The sequence below is a fragment of the Balaenoptera acutorostrata genome, chromosome 11, assembly GCF_949987535.1.
Source record: "Balaenoptera acutorostrata chromosome 11, mBalAcu1.1, whole genome shotgun sequence".
Lineage (NCBI taxonomy): Eukaryota > Metazoa > Chordata > Mammalia > Artiodactyla > Balaenopteridae > Balaenoptera > Balaenoptera acutorostrata.
This window is the reverse complement of record NC_080074.1, coordinates 59,765,842-59,789,262: the sequence shown is the minus strand read 5'-3', so window position 1 is coordinate 59,789,262 and position 23,421 is coordinate 59,765,842. Positions and strand designations below refer to the sequence as shown.

Sequence of the window (23,421 nt, the reverse complement as noted above, 5' to 3'; positions counted from 1 at the left end):
TGCTCCTGATTTCACACCACAGCTCTCCTGAAGGAAGTGCTCATTCACAAGGATCATCAGCCTCCCGAGGGCAGAGAAGGAAAAATAAGCCAGTTCACGCCTGGTTCCGCTACTTCCTCCTGCTCCAGTGATTGTTCTATGCTCCTCCAGGCTGTGAGGGCAGTATGAAAAATGCTCCCATAAGCAAACAGGGAGGGATTTAGGAATAAAATATAAATAGCCTAGTTTTAGCTTTGTTCCTTCAGTCCCTTCACTAGCCTCAAGCAGGAGGACTTGCTTATTAGGAACATGGTGTGTTCTAAACCAGCTAATGGGGAGTTATTTTTTTCTCTCTCGTCTTCCCCTCTAGCTATTTCAATCACCTCATCGGTTCTCCAGTCGTAGCCTCTGGAGAAGCTATGAAGAGAAGGGGAAATAACACTGATATACATTGTCTCATTTACATACATTATCTCATTACAACCTCACAATAATCCTATAGGGAGATAAGATAACTTGTATCTGCAGTTAAGATAGTAAGGCTCAGAGAAATTAAATCATACACCCAGGATCACACAGCTAATGCAGCAGAGCAGGGATGGGAACCTAGTTCTGCCTGACATATGTTCTTTCCACTCTACTCTAGCAGTAGGGAGGAGGTAAAGGAAGAAGTCAAACAAAATTACATAAACATCTTTTTGTTTGTGTAACTCTCCTTCCTCTTTCCAAAGTAGAGTATTAAGAGTTGTGGGGGACCAAGGTATCAATACTCTCCTGCCACGTATCTCCTGGGACAACCTTTCACAGAGGGGACTAACAGTTCCAGAGGCAGGGAGTCCAGGAATTAGAAGACATCCAAGATGGAGAATACTCCTGATATCTGCATTAAATAAAATGTAAGTCATCTTGGCTGGGAAAAAGTTACTGAGAATCCACTGTGTGACGTGGGAGAGATAATGCCACAGCCTTGAAAATAAGCTCTCGGCTCTCCTGGCACACCTATTTTCTGTAAGCCAGTGGCATTCCAAATATAACTGCTGGCCAAGCTGCTCAGCTTGAGCTACTTGTGCTGGTAACTTTTAGACCCATTTTCTATTATCCTAATCCACTTCCTTCTCGGGGGAGGGCCTGCCATACTTCAGGCCTTACATTCTCTGGGGGACAAGGGGAGGAGGCCTTAGGGACAATGAAGTGGTAAAACAACTCTGCCTGTTTTTCCTCACATTTGTGAGTTCTGAGTAAAAAGTGAAGAGAGAAGAAAGGATGCTCCTCTGTTAGGCCTCTCCCAACTGAGGAAGGGTAGTGGTAAAGGCAGGCGTCTCAGTGCTATTTTTAAGTTATTCTACCACTACCCTCAGCTACAGTTCTCTTCTTAGAGAGTCTCAAACACCAGTTAGGGAACTTCAAAAAACCACGGGGAAGCCAAAGACTGGCCCTGAGGGATGTGACTGCCACCTACTGGTGACTTCTGGGCTAGATCATTGGCTCTTGGATCCTGACTGGACTCCATGGAGAGGCTCAGAGGACTCCTTCTCAAGAGGTCTACTCTAAGTAAATTGGGCAAAAGGTAGCCACTGGTCCTTTAATCCTCAGTCCCACCCCTTGGTTTCAAACGTTCTACTGATATGTGATATGGAGGCCTACTCTGACAGCAGAGGCCCTCCAAGAAGAGGAAGAGCAGAGTTTAGCCAGCACTGTCCTCAGGCCTGGAGCAAATGCTTTTTGCTACAGAGTTAAAGGTTTTTCTTCAAAAGGAAAACCTTTAGAGTAAGCACAGTGGTATATGTGTGTGTGTGGTCACTTCCTTTACCCCTTCACTGTTACGTACCATTTGAGAAACTAAACAGTAAGTATTCTGGGGCTCAGCAACTTGAGTTTGGAGAGCTACCAGTGCTGAGAGACAGGGAAAAAGAGAAAGGAAGGAAGAAAGAAAAAGGCAGTAGGAAGAGGAAGAAAGGGATAAAGAGAAAAGGAGTTATACATAATGGGGTGGTGCTGGTATAATATTAGCAGCTACCATAAGTGCTTCAGAGACACCAAAACTTAACCAAGCATAAGATTTTTTAGTTTGGCATTTGTGATCACAATTAATTGCAAGAATAAATTTCTGAGATCTCTGTACCAAATAATGTTCCCCTGTCCCCAATCTATAGGACCTAACCTAGCACTGTACTGCCTGTGGACGATCAATCAATACCAAGAACTGACCCACTGACCCTCATGATTCAGAAGCAGGGACAGAATCTGAGGAAAAGCTTGGGATTTAGGGCCGGTTACCTGAACATTCTATCTAAAAGCTTTTCAGTCCCCACTGGTTAGTCTCTTTACTTATCTCTTTATCCCCCTCCCACTCTTGCTGTCTGTTTCTAGATATGGATGGAAAGAGGAGACAGATGGAAGACTAAGAGGGAGAAAAGGGAACAGAACTGTATTAAAATACACACATTTCAGAAAACTCAAAAAAATACTGGGACCTTAGAAAAGTGAGACGCACACACAGGAACAGTAGGGGATGGCTGGAGGGAGAAGTTCAGAGTATACTCACAGGTCTGAATTAAGACACAGACAGGGAAAAGTACATACACATGCTATGCTTCAGTATGGAGCGAGGTAAGCTAATGTGAATGAGACTTAACGAGGTGGTAGACAGATGGTGGTAGAATAAGAAAGAAAGTCAGGACTACAGAGAAACTGATCTAGGGACTGAGATGAAGGACTTGGAATGATTGGCATGTGTGTTACGTTAAGCCACAAGGCAGAGTTTCCTAGATCTTCACTGTTCTTTATTTTAGCTTCATTTCCCAATGTATGAATGGGGTAGTAATGGGCCATTCTGGGGTGTTTCCACTCTAGTTTCCAGTCCCTGGGGTATCAGGGCTTAGGACTTGCTTCTTGTACCCATGGAAGAGATATTTCTAAGGCCAAGCTGGACTAACTGAGCAGGGAGATGAGGGAGCCTGGGAGGTGAAATGAGAACTTAAACTGCAGCAGAAAAGAATACGGACATATTGGCTTCCTGACTACCAGAGAATACTTCAGGATAAAGTATAGGCTCTATTCATGAAGAGCTCTATTCATGGAAGAAAAGAGTAAGTGAAGATCTCAGCATATCTCTCCTCAGAGTATTAAGGAGACTTTAAACCTAAAACACCGAGGAGGTTCCAGCATGGAATAGGATCTGATTCTTATGCTGATGACTTGCATGGTCTCCACAGAAGCAAAACTTAAACCCCAGTTGGTACCAACATCTAACAGTCCAGCAACAGAAGGAGAAAGAGAGAGCTCTTTCTCTCTCAGGAAACAAAGACAACATTGGGGGGTTTTGTGCTTTATGGCAGGGGTTTTAATGAGTGTTATTTCCTTTCCCCCAAACCCCAACATATAAATATTTGTTTATGGGTCAACAGCCATATGAATACACTCAGCTAGACTATGGTAGGAGCTGTGATGTTTTCAAGCTCCATGTATGGATATAGGGAGCAAAATCGCCTTGCTAATTACACAGGATAGAGGGAGACGGAGTACAGTAGAAATGTGGAATAGGGTAGAAGGTCCTACTGACAGTTCTCAGGAGGAAGAGAAGGAAATATAAAGCAAAACAACTCCCAGGGTGACGCTACTAAGAACACTTTGGCCAAACCCCTGCCCTTCCTCTTCTCTCCCCACAACTCACATACAAGAGGTGGGGGAGGGAGTGGCATGTCTCCAAAAACAGATCTTTCCTGCCACCCACAGCACAGAGACATGACTGTTACCTCCAGAGCTTGCTTGAATCAGAGCGGAGGGGGCTCTGGCACCGAGTGGTGACTCACCTGTGAGATCATGTGATTATTCAAGGGTGGCTGTTGCTGAGGCGTGGGTGGGAGAGCAGGAAGTTGCTGCTGCGGCTGCTGCTGCTGGGCAGTACAAGGGAGAAGGCCCCGGACAGACTGGGATGAGGTGACCTGGTTGCACACTTCTGGGGCACCTAGCGCCATACCTAAGGCAAAGAGGAGACCCAGCAAGAGTTGTAAGCACAAGCCATGAACATACCCTCCCCTGGGGGAGGGGAGAGAGCTTTCCTCTTTCCTTGCTGTTTTCCTTGTCTTCCCTCTTCTGTCCACTCCCCTACTGTCTTGGGGAGATCCATGCATGAGCACAGATGCATTTCAACAGTCCTGCTGACAGGAGTCCTCATCTTAGCAGGTTTCTGCTCCCCGGGGACAGTAACCACCTTGACTGTCAACGTTTGGTTTTGGAAATAAACAAAATGTGAAGCTGCTGAGGTACCTTCCCTGGAGTGCCTAGAATCTGTCCATCATGATTAGACAGCTGAAAACATGAATGTTTGCTTCCTGGGAAGATATAGATTCCTAGTCCCTTAAGAAACTTGTCTTCTCTTTGATTTCTTCTCAACTCATAAAAGTTGCTGAAGGCAACCTTCAAGCACATGCCTGTGCACACAGCCCCACACACGTTCATCCAACTATTTTCCTCATTTCCAGGCTCTCCAAGTCATGTATGCATTTACACAAAATACTTTTACTGAATATCTACTATGTGCAGGCACTGTACGATGAACTGAGGACACAAAGGTAAAGGGAACACGGTCCTTGCCCTTGAGCAGCACAGGATCTTCCGACAGGAGACGGACATCCACACAATGATTAAATCTGATAAGGGATGCATCAGTGATATGAATAAAGTTGTATGAAAGTAAAGATGAGGAAGCATAACTCTTGGAAGGATTAGAGGGAAGAATTTAAAGAGGACGTGGCAGGAGTGATGGGTTTGAAGGATGAATAGAAGGCCTGTCAGACCAAGAGGAGACAAAGCTAATGCCATATTCAAGAAATGGTTGGGAACTCCCCTGGTGGTCCAGTGGTTAAGAATCCGCCTTCCAATGCAGGGGACGCAGGTTCGATCCCTGGTTGGGGAACTAAGATCCCACATGCTGCAGGGCAACTAAACCCATGTGCCGCAACTACTGAGCCCGTGCACCACAACTAGAGAGGCCGTGTGCCACAACTACAGAGCCCATGTGCTCTGGAGCCTGTACACCAGAACTAGAGAGAAGCCCGCATGCTGCAACGAAAGATCCCGTATGCTGCAGCTAAGACCCGATATGCAGACAAAAATAATAAATAAATAAATATATAAATAAATAAAAAGAAATGGTTGGAGGGTCAGAGGAGGATGGACATCTGGAAATGAGACTGAGATGGCAAACTGGAGTCAGGAAGTTATGCTATACTAAGTAATTTGCATTTTATTATGCAGGGAATGCAGAAACATGAATATTTTTAAGAGAGGACTGACATGGTTAGATCTATGTTTTAGATTGGTAAACTGGCTCTAAAAAGGGCTGAGGATAGGGAATTCCCTGGCGGTCCCGTGGTTAGGACTCCACGCTTTCACTGCCAAGGGCCCAGGTTCAATCCCTGGTCGGGGAACTAAGATCCCTGCAAGCCGCACAGTGTGTCCTGCCCCAAACCCCGAAAAAAAAAAAAGGGGCTGAGGATAAAGCAGGGAAACCGGCATGGATAAAGGCAGAGGCAGTGGGGTTAGAAAGGAGGTAACAGAGAAGGGCAATAGAAACCTAACAGAGGCAAAATCTTTACCACTACTGATGTCTTTTGAGGACAAGACCTACAGAACTTCTAGGATGAAAGTCAAGCAATTGTTCAGAGGCAGAAGGATGGTGAAATAGAGGCTCACTGGGTAAAAAGAACTAAATACTCCTCTGCTAAGAGTACAGCAGAAATATATGGAGAAGGTTACACAGTAGCTCAAGAGAGCTGAAGGGTGGTTACCAGGCTGGCATGTGGAACATATGCTCCTTCTCAGTGACTGGGCTCCAGAGAAGCAACTGCAGCAGTGTCTCTTAAAGTTCTAGCCTACTGGCTGCTACCAATTAATTACAATATTACAAACTCTAAGGTTCCCTCTGCTCTACAAACCCTCTTTATAATCTCAGGGGCCACAGAATGAAAGCAGCCATCATCCTTATTTTAGTACATAACCTGAACCTGGGTTGATAGGGATGTCCCACCTCGGTCAGAAATCAGATAAAATAACTTAATCCCAATCAGTTTTTTTTCTATTAGGTGTAATTTATTTTTATAATGGGGTTTAGCTGATTTTCAATGCTGTGTTTATGCCGCTTTATACCCACTTGATTCACTTACAGAGAGATATGAATAAATACTTTTTAGGATTATTACTAGTCAGATATATTCTTCTCCAGTGAATAGGGTGTGTGGAGTCCAGTTCACTGAGCAACGAGTAGGTCTTGTCTATTACAGAAAATCAGAGAAGGGACTCAAAAGGACAATGGATCCAAGAAATCAAATTTCCCCTCATCTGGCTGTGTTAGTGCCTTGTTAAAAGGAAATATCAGTGATGTTTTGCAGAAGATAAGCAAGAAATGATGGAAGGAGAGAAGCTGTGTTACCTGGCCTGGAGATCCTTCCTGCACTGCCACCTTTACTGCTCCCGATGCTGTCACCTCGGGTGAGGATAGAGATACCACTGAAGCTGCTGGCTTTGGTGACAGGGGGCCGCATGCTCCGGACAGAGCCATCAGAGTCCGTGCTGCTCCAAGGCCGTGGCTCCAGGGATTTGAGTTCGCTGTCTGTGCTGCTCTGGCGGCTGCTTGAGGTGCGGCTCAGCCCCTCACGGTTCCCCCTGCATGCAGAGACCGCAGTGGTCAGAGCACCCCCCACCTACCACTTCAGCAGAAGGGCTAGGAGAGAGTTCATTTCTATCCTCTCAGTGACAAAGGAGGGGTGAGGGTTGGGGGAGGATGGACACCGACTTCTTGTTAGTTGGCTGGCCAACCAAGACTTGATGGGAGCAGACACAACAAGGTCCAGTACAGTAACAAAGAGCACAGAGGCAAATCTGGAAGACAGTGCACTGGCAACTAATTCAATACATCAGACCAGAGGTGGATGGGAAACCACGTACATGATGCTGAGATTGGCTGTGGTCTCTTCCCCTGGCCCTTCAGGGATCCCACACATGCAGTAAATAGTGGGGAGCAGAGGGGTACCAGTTCCTTCTGAGAGTTCTTAAAACAAAAGGACTCCTAGAAGTTACTATTGCTGGAAGGCAGGAGTAGCCAATGACATGGATAAATCCTACAACAGGTCTTCCATATAACACATATCTGAGCCAGCAGAGGTGCTGCTTATGGCCACTTTTTCAGGATTGGGAAGAAGAGTATAGTGGACTAAAGGGGCACTCAGTCTGATAAAGAGAAAACTCAGTCTGAGAGTCTGGAATCAACCCAACCTGCTTTGTGGAAGTTTTGTGTTAGTATCTGAGAACAATTGGTTCCAGGGTCTCTAAAGGCTGACATCCTCAGCAAGATCAAGCAAACATGCCCTTAGGACTCAGGATGGCAAAGAGCAGGGGGCTGACTGTGCCTAGTTGCCTCCATATTAATAACCTTATTGCCCTAGGCAAGGCACAAGGCTATTGAGAAAAGTGATTCATCCTCTCTTACTTTACTCTGGAAACATCAGGGTTATCCTGATGCTATCTATAATCACTGTTTGTGATTCTAAACAGCTGTACTCCTCAAGATGTATGAGGCTAGCCTGAAAACCCTAAGTCTTGTTGAACTCTTACTGCTTCTTAATCAATAAAGAACCAGGAATTTTCCTTTCAGATCCCCCACCCTCCAACAACTAATGACCTAAGAAAACCAAATGACAATTATAAAGATTTTGGTATGTATACTGGGGGGCAACTGAGCAACAATCATAGTAGCTTGGGTTCCCTCCTTTCCACCACCATCCCACCCAAAGCAAATAGAAAACCCTATCCCAACCCTGGTAGCTTCCAAGACATTAGGCTCAGAGTTATTCTAATAAAGAAAGGTATTTTTCTTAAGGGACTAATGTTAAAGAAAATACCTTTCTTTATTAGAATATCTATTCCAAAGGTACTGTAGGGAAAATGGGCAAAATATACGCTAGGGTCACTATTTTAGTTTTTAGCCAATCACAGTGGGCTAAGAACACACTGTCATAGCTGGTTAGGGACATGTTAATTCTCTGAATCCCAACTAGATGTATATATAATCTCATTGCTTCTCTCTGTATAGTTAAAATAGAGGACTGGAAAATATTCACGTTTCCCCAAGACTTTACCCCTTTCTCTTGGGGATGTCAAAAGTAGAATGGGAAACAAGAAATAAGTATACATCAGGGACTCTCAAGTTATAGAACCGACCTGAAGTGACAGCCAATAGCTCAAGTTTACTGAGCGGACTCAATAAAGATGTGTGGGTTTTTGTGATATGGGGATACAGCAGTAGCAATGAATGAGGCTGCTCATTAGGCATTAGAACTTGAATTTTGCAAGACAAGCCCTAATGGTCTTTTATACCTAAATCAAACACTATACTTCTATTAGGACAATTCTGCCATTTACTTTCTTCTTCTACCAGGGATAGACAGTGAATGAGTCAACTTTAAACCAAACACTCTGGGAAACTTGAGCCAAAGTACTGATCCAATTCCCCCAAGACAGTGATGGCCAAGTGCTCAAATGTGGATTGTCTGATGATCCTGTGACTTACCTGAGTTAGTACACTACACCCCTGAGAATTAGAGAATCTGAGTCTGGGCTAGGAAGAGAGATCAGTTCTCTTTCTCTTGTTCTACAACTAAACCTAATCTCTAGTCATGGTTTTGTACTTCACTAAAAATAAGGCAATTAGGGAAAGTTTACCACATTTAATTCTGAGCAATGGATTGGGTTGTGTTATGGAGGTGAAGGACAGAGGACATTCACACTTCATAGTCCTATGAAATCAGGAGCTGACTTTGTTTTTACAAGTGAATTTAGTGCTGGTGAAAAGTCCTGTTTACTGGGTCTGGGGTAGAGAGGCCTGTGGAAGAGGTGACAATAAATATCAGTAAGCCTCGGTGTGGCTTATTTATCAGTGGAGTAGAATCTTCCAAAGAATAGGGAAGTTGCCATAGTTACTGCCAATGTGGATGATGGAATCTGGTGTTATGAGTGTTTGTTTCACACACCTGGGAAGAAAGGTTTAAAGCAGTTAGAGAAGATCTGCTTCTAATCATTTGAGTTCTGGACTAGTACCCAAATAGAGGAAGAAGTTACCCCCTTAAGAGTCCATGGAGCTGCAGTTTAGATGATCTAGATCTTTAATCAAAACTCAGTATGGAAAGCAGCCACTTAAAAGGAGGTCTGGATAGGAGAGGACTGCACCTGCTCACTAGATCCTTCAAGCTATTGTCTGCACAGTTTGATGTAGTTTGATGCTCCATGGCACTAATAAGGCCATCATTCTCAGCAGTGAATTAATTAGGGGTGATGTTTGTAGGGAGCTGGTGTAGTGTGGTGAAAAGAACACTGGACAAAGAGTCAGTCTCAGTTTTGCCATTAATAGCTATGTAAACTTGGGTTAGCTACTTAATCTCTCTGCTTTTGTTTTCTTACATGTAAACCAGCTTACCAAATCAGGATATTGAGAGAATTTAATCAGATACAGTATACTTTGGCAACCATAAAGCACTGTGCATTGTCACATGCAGGAGTTAATTTAAAACTTCTGTTTACTATAGGTATTCTGGGATGTTTATGGAACATGATTTTTTTTTTAAGGGGGACTCTACTATCTATCTCGGCCACCACCAACAATGCAGAGCCCTTCTGCCTGGGCTTTCTGATGGACCTCAGGGTGGGCTGCTCCAGGAAAAAGAGTTCAGAGATGTGGAAAGGAAGATAAATCCTCCATCCCAAGAAGGGGAAATCTTGCTATCCCAATTTCCACATGGTTTAATTAGCTTTAGAAAGGATGACAGGGAAGGGACTACTAAAGTACTGGGAATGAGAGCTCTAACTAATATGTGTTAGTCAGCTCCTACCAAGCTTAGGATTGAAAAAGAGATAAACCCTTTGAAAAGGGTGAGACCTGAATCCTAGTATTAAATACTCAGGTTTTCTGTACTCTATAGTTTTTCTATTGGTAACATGGAAAGAATATACTTAAAATGAGTTAGTGCCGGGATGCGGTCCTAAAATGCTTCTCTCACCACTGCCTTGTGTAATTGTCTGGGGTGGGACTGAGAGACTGAGAGGAAAGGGTGATTCTCATGACTGCTTTGTGGAAAATGGAGAACATTAGGCACTGGAGAGGTTAGTACAGCAGCTTTCACCAACATTAAGAATAAACCATGGACAATCATATAAAAGACATGCTCTAAGTCCATTCTAAGGCAGACAAGTTCCTTCTGAGATCATCTTACACATTACCACATTACATTGTCCCAAAGAGAAAACTATATAGACAGAGGTATTTGTATGTTTTTTTATATGGGTGTGTGTATTATTCCTTCTTAAGGATACAAAACATTCCCTATGCCGGGTCAGGGATAAACGCTTCACATCTTTCCATAGATTCGGAAAAGGTAGCCAGAAGACACACGTTCTTTTACCTCAATATAAATATATGTTGAAATCCTCCAGAAATGCCCAATTCCAGCAAACTTCTGGGATAGAGCAGTACCTATCCTAGACATACTTATTTGGTCCCCTTCACCACCTATCCAGGACTTACAATGAAATCAGCAACAATAAAAATAAAGTCATTGAGCAATAGCCATTTTTTTTCTAATGGGGAAAAATATCCAATGTTGCAAAAACCACAAATTGACTTATTCCACAAGCAGCCATGCATGGAGCAAACTCACTCCGCTGAAAAGATTACAGCAAAACAAAATAAAATTAAAAAAACAAAACAAAACAAAAAAACAAGGAGAGATATAGACCAAACAGAGGTACCTAAAAATTTGCCTTCTCTTGTGAGAGCTAGAAGAAAAGGCTTCTTTGGAGAGTCTGTTGGTTAACATCAAAGAAAAGCATCATTACAGGATTATATTAACCTCACTGACAAAGCTCAATGAGAAGCAGGGAACATGCTAAGTGGTACTAACCTGATGTCATTTAGATATCCGTTCTGGCCAGTCTAGGTGAAGGGGAGAAAACGGAAAATAACTTATAAGAAAACAGCATGGCATAACCAAAAAGTGTGTCCATGATGCTATGAATACCCAAGGTCCTCAAACCAAGCTCAACCCCAACAGGAAGAGAGGGAACAGCGACAGGATGACCCACACCCACACACCCAGTCTGACTTCTCACCTTTAATGGGAAAGAGCATTCGGCATTTTTAGCCTTCCCACAGAGTGTTTAAAGAGAGAGGTCAATAAAGGTAGGAGTATGGAAAGGAGAAAGGAAAGTATTAACCTAACTATTATTTCTTTTTTAGCTCTAAATTCATTCTCTCTAGAGGTAAGCTGAGCATAATAATTGGTGTGCTTGGTCCTAAAGAGTGTATTCAAAGGAAGGGAAACGGGACACAAGAGAAAGAAATTTAGTTTTTTTGGAAATCATCCTCACTGACTATCCCACTTCTGTCCTCTACACTGGCCAAAATGAAAGACATTCTGACCTGAGACCCAAGGAGAGTAAGAAATTGGGGAAGCAGGTACTTTTCAGAGCCTAGAAAAAATGAGAAAATTAAAAGCCTCAAACATTCCTTTTGGGGATCATTTCCTGACAAAGCCATTGAGCTGCTGAGTGAAGTGAGCATTATGGTGGACTCCAGAGCCTTAGAAGAAGGTAACAAGAGTATTCAGCTGCTGAGCACAGGGGGCTCCATGCAGAGCAGAGCCTATGTGGGGCAGCTTTCCCAGTACACAGCTCAGGCTCCAGAGACGGCTGCAGCAGCAGCATTTCCATCCAAACGCCCTTCTGGCCACGCCCCTTTTTTTTGGACTGCCTCTTCCTCCCCTCTGCCGCAACCTACAACTCCACCCTTAAGCAGTTCCCTTTGACTGGCCAGGTTCTTTCCTCTCCACATGAGAATCTTTGGCATATAGTGGGCTTTGGCCATTTTTCCTTGTCTAGACCTTTTGAGATTCCTGATGCTTCTACCACAGCAAGGGTTAGGAAGTGCTGAAATGAAAGTGATAAATCCATAAGGATTTAACAAAGAATACATATATTAGTAGAGGCTTGAGAGACTAGATATCAGAGAAAAAAGGAGAGAAGAGCTAACTTTGACTTTGTTATGGTTGTAGATAGATATATTCCAGTGTTGTTCACAATAAGCGCTAACATCCTATTAAAAGTTGCTTGTGCTTTCAGAATGGCTTTGCTAATGGCTGGCACGGTGGGACAGTCATTTTCCATGTGTCAGTGAAGCAGAGGAGCACATCACAGATAGCTATGCTATGATGTCACTGGGACTTCTTAATCTAAAGAGCCCAGAGCAGAGCAAGCTATTAAGAGGTGGTTTACTTTAGGGGTTAAGAGCGTGGACTCTGGAGCCAGACTGCCTGAATTCAAATACCAGCTCTTTCACTAACTAGTGGTGTGATCTTAGGTTACTTAACCTCTCCATGCCTCAGTCCCTCATTTATAAAATGAGGAAAATAATGTAACCTATCTCACAGGCCTAGTGTGAGGATTAAATAAATTAATGTGCACAAAGTGCTAAGAACAGGGTCTGAAAGATAATAAGCACTATATAAATGTTTGCTATTAACATCCACCATCCTGCCCTGTCCACAGTTTAGGGTCATCACCAGCCGTAGTCATGTACAAATGACCTCTCTCCTCTCATTCCACTCAACTGATTTGCAGATAAAGTTAGAAAACTGTCTTTGGGCTATAGTTGGATAATTTGGAGGATGGATTTTTCTGACTCAGAATGGAAGACTACATAACATAAGATAAGAAGATTCCTTCTCCTTGGACTTTGGGCCAGAAGGTTTGTTGTGTATCTGTCCACAGTGAGGCTCCTTGGAACACTTGGGTCTCCTGAGACAATGGAACAAGTTCATAGAGGAGTTCAGTTCTCTAGAAGTTAGAGACAATATTTTTCTGAACTAGGTGATGATGAGAAGATATATATATTTTTGTCTTGATGAGGGAGGGGAGAGTGGCGGAATGGGAGGAGAGTAGTGTTCATCTAAGTATATTGATTAAAACTGGCCATCTTTTGATGACAAAGGGAGGCTGGCTCTTCTTCCTCTGTTTGCTACTTTGACTCTAACATGGTGCTGCTATCTGGATCATACATTTTCCGGAGATTTGTTTCTCTCTTGACCTTCCCGAGTTTCTCCTATACTTCTGTTCAGTCTGGTAGGCAAAGGCCACCAGATAGAGTGGTACCAAGTATATCTGATATGGCCCACAATTCTTAAGAATAAAGTTGCCTATAATAATCCATGTTGCCTTTTGGCCCACGGAGCAGTCCTACTCTAAGAAACAAGGTAAGAAATATAGGAAGGAAGAGACTTCCTATTCAGGTCGAGACTGTAGGGAATAGTGAGTGGTACCCTCTGTGCATGTGGAATGTGGAGCTCAGAGAATGGATGCCACATCTGTGCTCTTATAATCACCAACATAGCCTAAAAATGAGCCTGGCCAAACAAGATGAATGTATAGTCTGTGTGGACACTAAGTCTTCCACTTAGAAGCCAAGATGCCTAAAATGGACAGTGGAAGTGAAAGAGGGTAAGCAGGAGGGTTTGACGGGCAAGATTCAGGGCCCTTCCATAAGCCCTGGCAAAACCATTTCTATTGTCAGTCTAATCATATCTACCAAATTCAGCCACTCCATTTGTTCTCTTTTTATGTCATATGCATTAAAAATAATAAGAATAAAAATCTGCAGCTTCCTAATAATCCACATTTAATTTTAGAGATCAAATATGGGACTGGCTGATGTTGGTTAAAAACAAAATCAGAAAAAAACAACAAAGCATTTATGGAGGTTTCATTCCATTCACAGTTCCAAAGATTAAGAGCTAAAAGCTAGGGGCTGACAACTCTCAGAAGCTACACTTACCTCTCGGGCAAATATTCTCTCTCGGACCCTTTGATATTCCTCCTCTCTCTCTTCTATTGACTTGCTCCTCCTTCCATCCTGCAATGGAACTCTGATCTAGATCGATGAGCAGAATTAAGCTAGTTAAGTTCTCCTCGTACTGCAAGCTCACTGCACACCAGCAAGGAAGAGAAACCGGGAGAGTTTATAGTTGCCATCAAAAAAATGGAAAAAAAAAAAAAAAAGAAATAAAATTTCCAGTGTTGGACAGGTTTCACTGGGTACATCTGACCATGCAGTTTGGGAGATCAGGTTTTCTGGATGGTTGGGGCCTCTCCATCTCCCCACCCCCCCAACCAACCAGAGTATCAAGAACAATAACTTTTTATAAGGATTGGGTTGCTTCCTTGTGTAATCAGGTACTCTCCAATCAGTAAGGATGAAGAGAATAGCCCAGGGAATAAACAACATTGCTTTGGAGGGAAAGCAAGGGATAGGAGGAAGCTAGAGAGGGAGAAGAAAGAGGTATTTAGCAGAGCTAAATTTAGAAGACTTTTTACAGAACTAGCACCTGACATTATCCCTTTTTTAGTCACTAACGCCATGGCCTGTAGACCCAAGTCACACACAGCTCAGCAAAGAGGGCCTTGGAAGTGAAATCCCAAGGGCGAAGCTAAACTCAGAGCTTAAGCATTTTTCCTCATCTTAACTGCTACTGGAGGGAGGGAAAGAGAGAGAGCTTACAGAAATAGAGAAGAAAGAGAACAGAGCAACACAAAGAAGAAAAGAGAAAGAAAAGGAGAATAGAACAGAAAGAAGGATGGACAGAGAAAGGACCAGACAAATGAGATACGGTTGAGAAAGGGGAGAGGTAGAACGATAGAAAGGGATAAGAAGTAAATGGAGGACAGAGAACCTTACATTCTCTGAAAAATATAGTGAGGTGACTAGAGGGGATGGCTGGCCAGACCACCACTTCTGGCTAGCCTACGACCCAACTCTCCACCGCTGTCTTTTCCTCTCTTAGCCTGTGAGTTGTGAGCACTGTCCTGGGTAGGATGTTATAGAGTGTCCTTTTCCATACTGCTCTTTAAGGCAAGGTGCTCTGAGGGAGATAAGTCATCAAATGCATGTCATCAGGTTATAAAAGATTCTGACCTTCAATCCAGAGGCTTTGAAAGTTTCAGATGAAGCAACCAAGGAGACTGCTCCTCTAGGCTGATCTTCCTGATCTTCACCACTCTCCAGAGGTAAGCATAACTTCAGGAGTATCAACTTTTGACTAGATGTAGTTCTCACTAGCCTAAATAACCTAAATTCTGCTAAATGTCCTTTTACAAATCCCATTCCAAGAAGACATAGGACCTCAAGGTGCTATATTGTCCTTAGCCCCTAGCACTGGTAAACCAATGGCAGAATAGAAAGAGCATTGGGCTTTGAGGTCAGGCAGAATCTCAGCTCTGCTACCTCTGAGTAATGTCACTTAAGGCAAGTAACTTAACATCTCCTAGCTCAGTTTTCTTATATTTAAAGTGGGGCTAATAATGCCCATCTGGATTGGGTTGTGTGGAGGATTAAAAGAGATAATGCATATAATGTGTTTAGAACAGAGGCTAGTTCAGGGAAAACACTCAATAAAATAGCAGTTATTGTGTTTATTATTAATATTACCGACAGACAGTGCATAGAGCCTACCCTATTATGGATCAAGCCTGAAGCTGAGAGATTAAAAGTTCACAATAGGGAGAGATTCCATTCCACCCCAATATGCCTCTAGGCCTGAATAATTCCTGATCCACAGAAAAGGGGTTTTGGGAAAATGGAGAGAAGGGCATCAGGATGGAAAGGCTCTTTCTTGTTTTTTAAATTTTACTTGTCTTTTTGTATGTTTCATTGTTTTCAATCTGACCCAGCATGTTTGTCCACGATAGATAATGGCACTTTTCTCAAAAGGACTCCCTCAAATACTCAAGTAGCAAGCAGGAAAAGTCCTGGTCTCAAGACCATACAATATCCAAAGAAAACTAATTTTGACTCTAGAGGTAAGATATTATTATAGTTATCATTAATTAGCGAGACTAATTATTGGCTTTACCCAACCATATTCTTTAAACCTTAATCCTGGTTCTCTACCTAACCTCCTTTGGAGGCTAAGCAGAAGCAGGCTGGATCTTAACCCCATGAAGCCAGGAAAACTAACCCCCAAACATCACTATCTGAAGGATGGGCTAGAAACCAGGGCAAAAGCCAGGCCCATAAATGAAGGGATGGGGCAGACTTTCCACTTCTTATTCCCGCAGGAGTGGATCAAAAACCTGCCTGAGGTTCCCAGCATCAAAAGCCAAATTAACTCACTCACCTTGGTGGAAGAAGTTGGGAAAAGAATAAGGAGTTTGCAGAAAGGGATCAGAAACACCTTTACAAGTGGGTAAATTAGATAACAATTGTGCAAGTTCAAGGCTAGCCCTGAGATAGGAAGAGTGGAAGTGGGATAAAGTAGCTTTTGGTGGTTCCCAAAGAAATCCAGAACTATTAAAGAAAAAAAGAATGGAGCCATCAGCTGAATCAAGGCTGAAGCAGGGAGGGACCTTGCTTTGTCCCAAAATGAAGTGGAGTTAGAAGTCAGTGGCAGAACCAGGGAGTTCCAGGCCAAATGAGAAAACCCAGCAAACCTCAGCACCATGTCTCTCTGGGGCTAAGAGGGTGGCATTTAGCTCAACAAGTGCAGTTAGTCCTCAACATTAAGCCAAAGCCAACTCAGTATAGCTCAACACTTTTTTCCATACTAAGATATTTTGCGTTTTCTCCATCCCACAAAAATTCTTCTCCCCTCCCAGTTTCTCTTACTGCAATCTCTCTGTATAGACCCAACCCTTTCCATTCTTCACCTGGTTATCATCTCGGTCCATACTGGCATCATCTCTCTTGAGAATGAATCTCTGCTGAAATTCTGTATTCTTCTCATCCTTTATATGTTCTGAGAATCTCTGTTCAGGGCTGGGATTGGGAGAGAAATGTGGAAGGAAGGGAAGAAAGACTCTTGTCAGGAAGCAGACCTCCTCGTACAGTTCTCTTAAATTCTACAACTCCCACCCAGGGGATTTCTGAAGTCAGGGATCCAAAGTCACATGAAAGTTTGAAAGAAATCCTCTGGGACTGTTCTTTATACATCTATAACTTATCTTCTTCCAAAATTATACCTGTCCTATCACTAAAGGCGAAGAGAGGCCAGGATCCAGTCTTCACAAAACACTAGTGCCTCTAGCATCTATTTCCAAGGCCTCACAAAGAGTAGAAATTGATAATATAACCCACCCTCCCTCCACTGTCCCCTCTCCAGAAAGAGAAATCTTGATCCTACACCTTCCTCTTCCACCCCAGAGGCTTTCCCAGGAAAGTCTTCCCAATCTGTGGTTTCCTCCCTTACATTCTTGTGTTACTGGTTTTGTTGATGATGACAGCTTTTCCAGTTTGATCAACATTGTGGTCCATCCCAAAATAGGCAGCTACCCGATGTAATAGCATCCGGTGATATGAGGTCATCTGAGGGAACTTCTTGAACTGGTTGCTGCAGGGAAACCCAGGGGGAAAAAGTGAAATAAGGACAAGTAACAGCAATAATAGCCAATTGTAATTTTTCTTACAAGTGTTGAAAGTGGGGAATTTCTTAGGAGGAAGAGACATTATTATAAGGAAGATATTTACTTGATGGTAACCAAAAAGGTTCTCTCAGCTTTATCTACAGTATTTTGTAGATCCCTCTGACCCACTATCCTCATTAAGACTACTCCTTATGCAATAAGCCCTAGGTCTCACCCACCTAGATGATATTCTACAAAGAAAAAAGAGAAAAACTTAAGAATGGTGAAATATGGGATAAGGGCTAGCTGCTAAATTTTTTTCAACTCAAGTTTAAGCAATAACTTAAAAACTTCATTTAGTTTCCACACATATACTTTTTGATCCATTCTGATTACTTCTCCCCAACTCCTTTTGGTTCCCAGTGAGTTATTACTTCCAAATTCAGACTTCAAGGGAACGATGAAAGAGGGATATCCTAAAATTTTACCTGAATTTCTTTCCAGTACCCCTCCCACCTCTAATGTGTATTTCATTCAAGTAACTTACTTGTTGTCATTAATAAAGTCCAGAATCTCCTGTTCTAATTTTAGCAGCATCATTCTGTCCCTGTTTAAAAAAGATTAAAACAAAACAAAACAAAAGGCAGCCCTCCCATAGACATTGAAAGCAAGGATTGAAAACACAGCCTGCTCACTATACAAGCTGAAGGGAGGGATAGATCCAAACCCCGAGAGTGGATCAAAAATGCAAAGGCTGCTGAGCCTCACTGCCCTGTCTTATGTTACTTTAAAAAAGTAAAACAATCAAGCCTCCTAATAATGTACTTTATTTTCCTTATCAGAAATCTAATTCTGTTGCCAGTCATATTCCTATAAACACATACTTTATACTTATAAATCTAATCATTATTCTACACTCCATCTGGTTATTTATAGAATTTTTAAACAAGTATGATTTAGCTTTGGTACAAATCAATTATTTTTTCTTCTGTGCTTTTTAAATGTATTCTCAAGCCTTCATATTTCTTTGTCTGCATTCTTCTTCCAAAGAATTTTTCTCTACTCTTCTGGAAGCAGGAACCTCAATATGAGGGTATTCTGAATCTCCAACAGAATATAAAACTACTCTGGAGAGAAATGGTGTGTGGGGGGCTAGGCATTCTAGATTCTAATAATGGAAAAATTCTGAGAAGCTATTTGGCCTCTTGGGTATTCTGCTGGTCCTGGCCCCTTTCCCCCTTCCATCAAATCATGTTATTACCTTGGGTTCTTTTTCAGTGTATTTACAAGAAATTCATGTAGGTCTATTCCAGTGGAGTCTGTATATTCTTGGCTGGAGTCTAGAACACCACAGTGAAATAAATTAAAAACAAATGAAACTGCCTTGCATGATATCTAACCCCAAGCAGAAGCCCACAGCCTGATCAGGAGACATGAGAACAGGAAAGGAGAATAAGACTTCAGGATTTTTAGCTTAAAAATCAGAATGACCTTGATTTGCCAGCCCCTCAAAATCCCCCATGACAGTGATTTAAGGTGGAATCTGGGTCACAGTGTTACATTCGTATTACATTGAAAAGCCACCTTGCCATCAATAAGTATTTATTGAATGTCCGGACCAAAACAAAGGTTTTATTCTAGTTAAGGAAAATAAATTCTAGGTAAGGACAGACAGGGCTGAATTTTCCAGAATCTCAGCAGATATGTTCAAATGTTGATTATTTATATGATTATTTATATTTATTTATCAAATTTTAATCCTAAGATTGCCTTTTTCCTCTTAATTATCATTAAAAAAAATTTATTTCGGGGGCTTCCCTGGTGGCGCAGTGGTTGAGAATCTGCCTGCTAATGCAGGGGACACGGGTTCGAGCCCTGGTCTGGGAAGATCCCACATGCCGCGGAGCGGCTGGGCCCGTGAGCCACAACTACTGAGCCTGCGCGTCTGGAGCCTGTGCCCCGCAACGGGAGGGGCCGCGATAGTGAGAGGCCCGCGCACCGCGATGAAGAGCGGTCCCTGCACCGCGATGAAGAGTGGCCCCCACTTGCCGTAACTAGAGAAAGCCCTCGCAAGAACCGAAGACCCAACACAGCCAAAAAGAAATAAATAAATAAATAAAGTAGCTATAAATATAAAAAAAAAAAAAAAAAAAAAAAAAAAATTTATTTCGGGCCGTACTGCACGGCTTGTGGGATCCTAGTTCCCCGACCAGGGATCAAACCTGGGTCCCCAGAAGTGAAAGCGTCGAGCCCTAACCACTGGACAGCCAGGGAATTCCCTTAATTATCATTTTTATGGACCATGTCTTTTGGCTACCAGCCCAAGAATTTAAATCCAAAGAGGGCTTAATAATTACATGCACATTTACATTATTAAAAAAAAATCACTCCAAGCATCCCCAAACCAAAATATAATTATTATCTAGAGAATCTGCTACCAGTGATGATCCATCACTATTTATTCCAGAGCAAAAATAAAATCAGAATTGACTACCATGTCCTCCCCTATGGGTAGCCCAATGTTAATGGAATAGCTCTCTGTCAGCCCTTAAGGCAGGGCTGGATAAAGCAGCAAAGAAAGTAACTTAGTTAGGCACCTCCCCAAACAACAATCAAGTCAGCAAGGCACTAGGAACTGTTGGGCCGATAAGGCCAGTGGGAAGATGGAAGGAAATGGCACTGCAGAGCCAGGCCCCAGGACAGATGAGAAAGGGGGAAAGTCTTCACCTCTAGACAGCATCTTCCTTGGGACCTTTTCTCTGTTTTTGTCCTTGTCTTCCTTTTCAGAGACATCCTTTGTGGACTTTTCTTCCTCCTTGTCAGAGGGGCAGCTGATGTGCAACTGAATTATATCCTTGGACAAGGGGAAAGAGAAATATAATCAAAGCGGAAAACAACTCTCCTGCAGCTCCTTTGAAATCTCAAAGAAGGCATATCTTAGGGTGGCAGCATTCTCTTACAAAAGAGAATATTTTGTTAATTAAATTGTTTTAGCTTTTGTTCTACCAAAAGGGTAGAGGCTAAGCCTTTTCTGTCAACAATCACAGCCTACTGTATGGAAAGCTCAAGTTATGCTTGCTGTTCCTGCCATAAGAATTGGAATGGAAATGGTTCTAACCACCAGATGGAAAGGTGTGGGTCTGCATCATCCTGGGTGGTCCAGGTGTGAAGACCTATACTTCATGCTCTCACCCATGCCCTATTTTACTGCAACAGCCTGTTTCGAAGCTCCTCTACTCCGATTTCCAAGCCTAATGTTGATGCCGTGGTTGCTACACCAGTTTAGCAAACAACTGCCAAACTCAAAAGCTACGCTTACTCTTATAAAGGACCTACCTGGGTTTCTGGTGGCCCGTCAGCAAACGGGGCAGAGGACTCCTCACACACTGCAAGGCTGCGCACCAACTTCAGCTTGGAATTAGACTGAAAAAAATAAATACACATACATATTCCCTTGGTGGACACTGGGAAAGCTTTTGGCTGAATAAAGGGCATTCTCTTTGGCTCTGTTAGTTGCTTCTTCCATAAATAGGGTTTTGTGGGTTTTTTTTCCTTCAAACAGGTCCTACTCATTCATTCCTCATTCACTTGAAAGATAATTCTCTTGCTCACAACAGTAGATATATAAAAACAAAACAACTACTTCGGACAGATGATAGGAAAACCACTTTGCTTAGCTCTCCTCTCTCTCTAGCTCAGTGCTCCAATATCACACTCAGAAGTTTACTGAGAATACACAGCAGCAGAGCTTAGTAGAAAGACTGGATTTAGAGCCAGAAGTCCTAGCTTCAACTCCTGGTTTGAGCTATGAGATACTGAGCAAATTACTTGACCTCTCTGGGTCTCTTTTTGGTCCTCAATAAAAGCGGGATAAAAATGCTTAACGGGTTGGTGTGAGAATTAGATTATATAAAGCATGTAAACCTATGTATCATAAATAGTGCCTAGTATAAAGTAGACGATAAATGCTAAGTGACTCTAAACCTGAGGTGGCAAGGGTATGGAAAGAAGTGTCTAAGAAAAAAGTAGAAAGAAAGAAAACTTTCTAACATTTGGGATTCAATGTGATAACTAATCCACTTGGTTTACTTATGCTGGCTGGAAAATCCCAAAAAGATCTGAAATCCACTTTATAAATCACTGCTCTCCTAGGTATCTCCAAAGTCAAAAATTATAGTGACTCATTAGAAATCTACCTATAAGCATTTATTGAGAGTTCTTACAATAAAATCAAAGTTTACAGTAAATACAAAAGCACAAAACATGGTACGTGTGTTCCAGGTAGCACAGTATAGTGAAAAGAATTTGCAAGTCTGAAGAACTGACTTCAAGCCTAGTTTTGCCGCTTACTAATGAATGTCCTCTGTCAAACTCACTCAAACTCTATAAGCCCAAGCTTCCTCCTCTGTAAAATGGAAATAATAACGATAATAACTGTCTTACTTATTTCTAAGGTTTGGGGGGAAGTGAAGTAGCAGAGAACACCCTCTGTTTTTTTTCTTTTTGGCCATGCCCCGCAGCATGCGGGATCCTAGTTCTCTGACCAGGAATCGAACCTGCACCCCCTGCGTTGGAAGCGTGGAGTCTTAACCACTGGACCGTCATGGAAATCCCGAACACCCTCTGTTTTAAACTACTGTCAAGCCCATCACTGTGGATTAGGCCATGTAAGGCAAGCCACAGAGCCAATTTATCATACATCATAGTCTTCTTCAAACCCAAGCCACACTGGCTGGGACACTCCCAAATTCTGCCATTATTTTTCAAGGGGAAAGGGGTGGACACCCTTAATTATTACTTCGGTTGACAATTCTTCCCAATGCAAGAAAAGTTTAATATTTTACTGTTCCCTAATTAAAATTAAAAAGCTATCACACACTAACACCTATAGTCCTACCTGATAACACTGCTTAAAATAATCTGTGATGTGCTAATTTTATCATACAATGATTAAAAACAAAATCCTCCTCTCTGCCCCAACCTAAAAAGTGAATCAAAACAAAACAAAACGAAACAAAACAAAGCCTATATTTTTAGGATGTCCAAAAATGTTGAATCATTTTACTAACGGTAGAGGATTTATCTTAAAGAAGATTCACATGGTGAAAAACCCCAAAACCGCTGGGGGGCAAAATAAGAGAGCCAGAGATGAGCAGAGAAACTGGCATTACAGCAGAACCAGTACCAGTGTGCTCAGGCTTTGTTTGTGGGAGGCTCTGGCTGGGTATCCTTTCAGGTATCAGAAACAGACTGTGACTGAACTAAAGATAATGGAGAAAAATAAAGCCAGACATTCCAATAGGACATATGTATATGTGCGTGCATGTTTGTGCGTGTGTGTGTACGCATGTTCATAATCAGGGTACAAGGGACAGGCAAACTTTGCCTATATATAATCCAAATAAACTAGTTATTAGTGATAAGTCCATTTGTGCAATGTACTACTAATAACACTAGAAAAGAAGCTATAGAGGAAGGGCTCTCACCTTGGCTCTTTTCCTGGCATGACCGTGGTTGGATGTCCGCCTCTGTTAGAAGGGGATTAGAAAATATTAAAGGTGGGGGAAATAAACACTTAAGCTAAAAGTAATACAAGTTTACAGAGAAAAAGCACTAACTTTAAAACCGTTATAATAGCCAGACTATGATGAGACCCATTTGTTTTGGTTGTCCCCTATGCTACAACTCTAGCAACTGTGACGTGGAAGGGACCACAGGCCACCTACAGACAAATCACCACTCACCATGAAGATAAAGAATAGAAAGATATTGACTGGTTGGCCTATTTCACAGACTGATAAAAATTACTTTTGGATAAACCAGGGAATCCTCTCCTGATTAGGATGCTTCTGGAAATGTCACTACCATAGCACAATAGAGTGTTTTTTTCCCAAGCTTGCTAACAGGAGCCTATTTAGTCCATAGTGGGTGTGAAATATGGCTCCTAACCATCACTTAAAATAACACCTTTATAGGACAACACACTGAGAGTTCTAACTTGAGATA

General features: G+C 42.4%; 1 protein-coding gene across 29 annotated transcripts in view; it reads right to left on the bottom strand.

Moving 5' to 3' along the window:
* Positions 1 to 23,421, bottom strand: part of R3HDM2 (R3H domain containing 2) — a 148,564-nt gene that overhangs the window by 16,983 nt on the left and 108,160 nt on the right. For 14 of the 29 annotated variants that reach the window (XM_057556299.1, XM_057556298.1, XM_057556295.1 and 11 more), the window contains 12 exons: positions 22,902 to 22,943; positions 20,752 to 20,838; positions 20,143 to 20,269; positions 18,677 to 18,755; positions 17,963 to 18,022; positions 17,262 to 17,402; positions 16,723 to 16,831; positions 13,856 to 13,951; positions 10,932 to 10,963; positions 10,780 to 10,833; positions 6,413 to 6,645; positions 3,792 to 3,958 (listed from right to left, as the gene is read on the bottom strand). In XM_057556299.1, coding sequence (XP_057412282.1) covers positions 3,792 to 3,958; positions 6,413 to 6,645; positions 10,780 to 10,833; positions 10,932 to 10,963; positions 13,856 to 13,951; positions 16,723 to 16,831; positions 17,262 to 17,402; positions 17,963 to 18,022; positions 18,677 to 18,755; positions 20,143 to 20,269; positions 20,752 to 20,838; positions 22,902 to 22,943 — 1,227 coding nt within the window. The remainder of the gene's footprint in view (positions 1 to 3,791; positions 3,959 to 6,412; positions 6,646 to 10,779; positions 10,834 to 10,931; positions 10,964 to 13,855; positions 13,952 to 16,722; positions 16,832 to 17,261; positions 17,403 to 17,962; positions 18,023 to 18,676; positions 18,756 to 20,142; positions 20,270 to 20,751; positions 20,839 to 22,901; positions 22,944 to 23,421) is intronic. The other 15 variants (XM_057556304.1, XM_057556312.1, XM_057556318.1 and 12 more) reach the window with 4 other exon arrangements.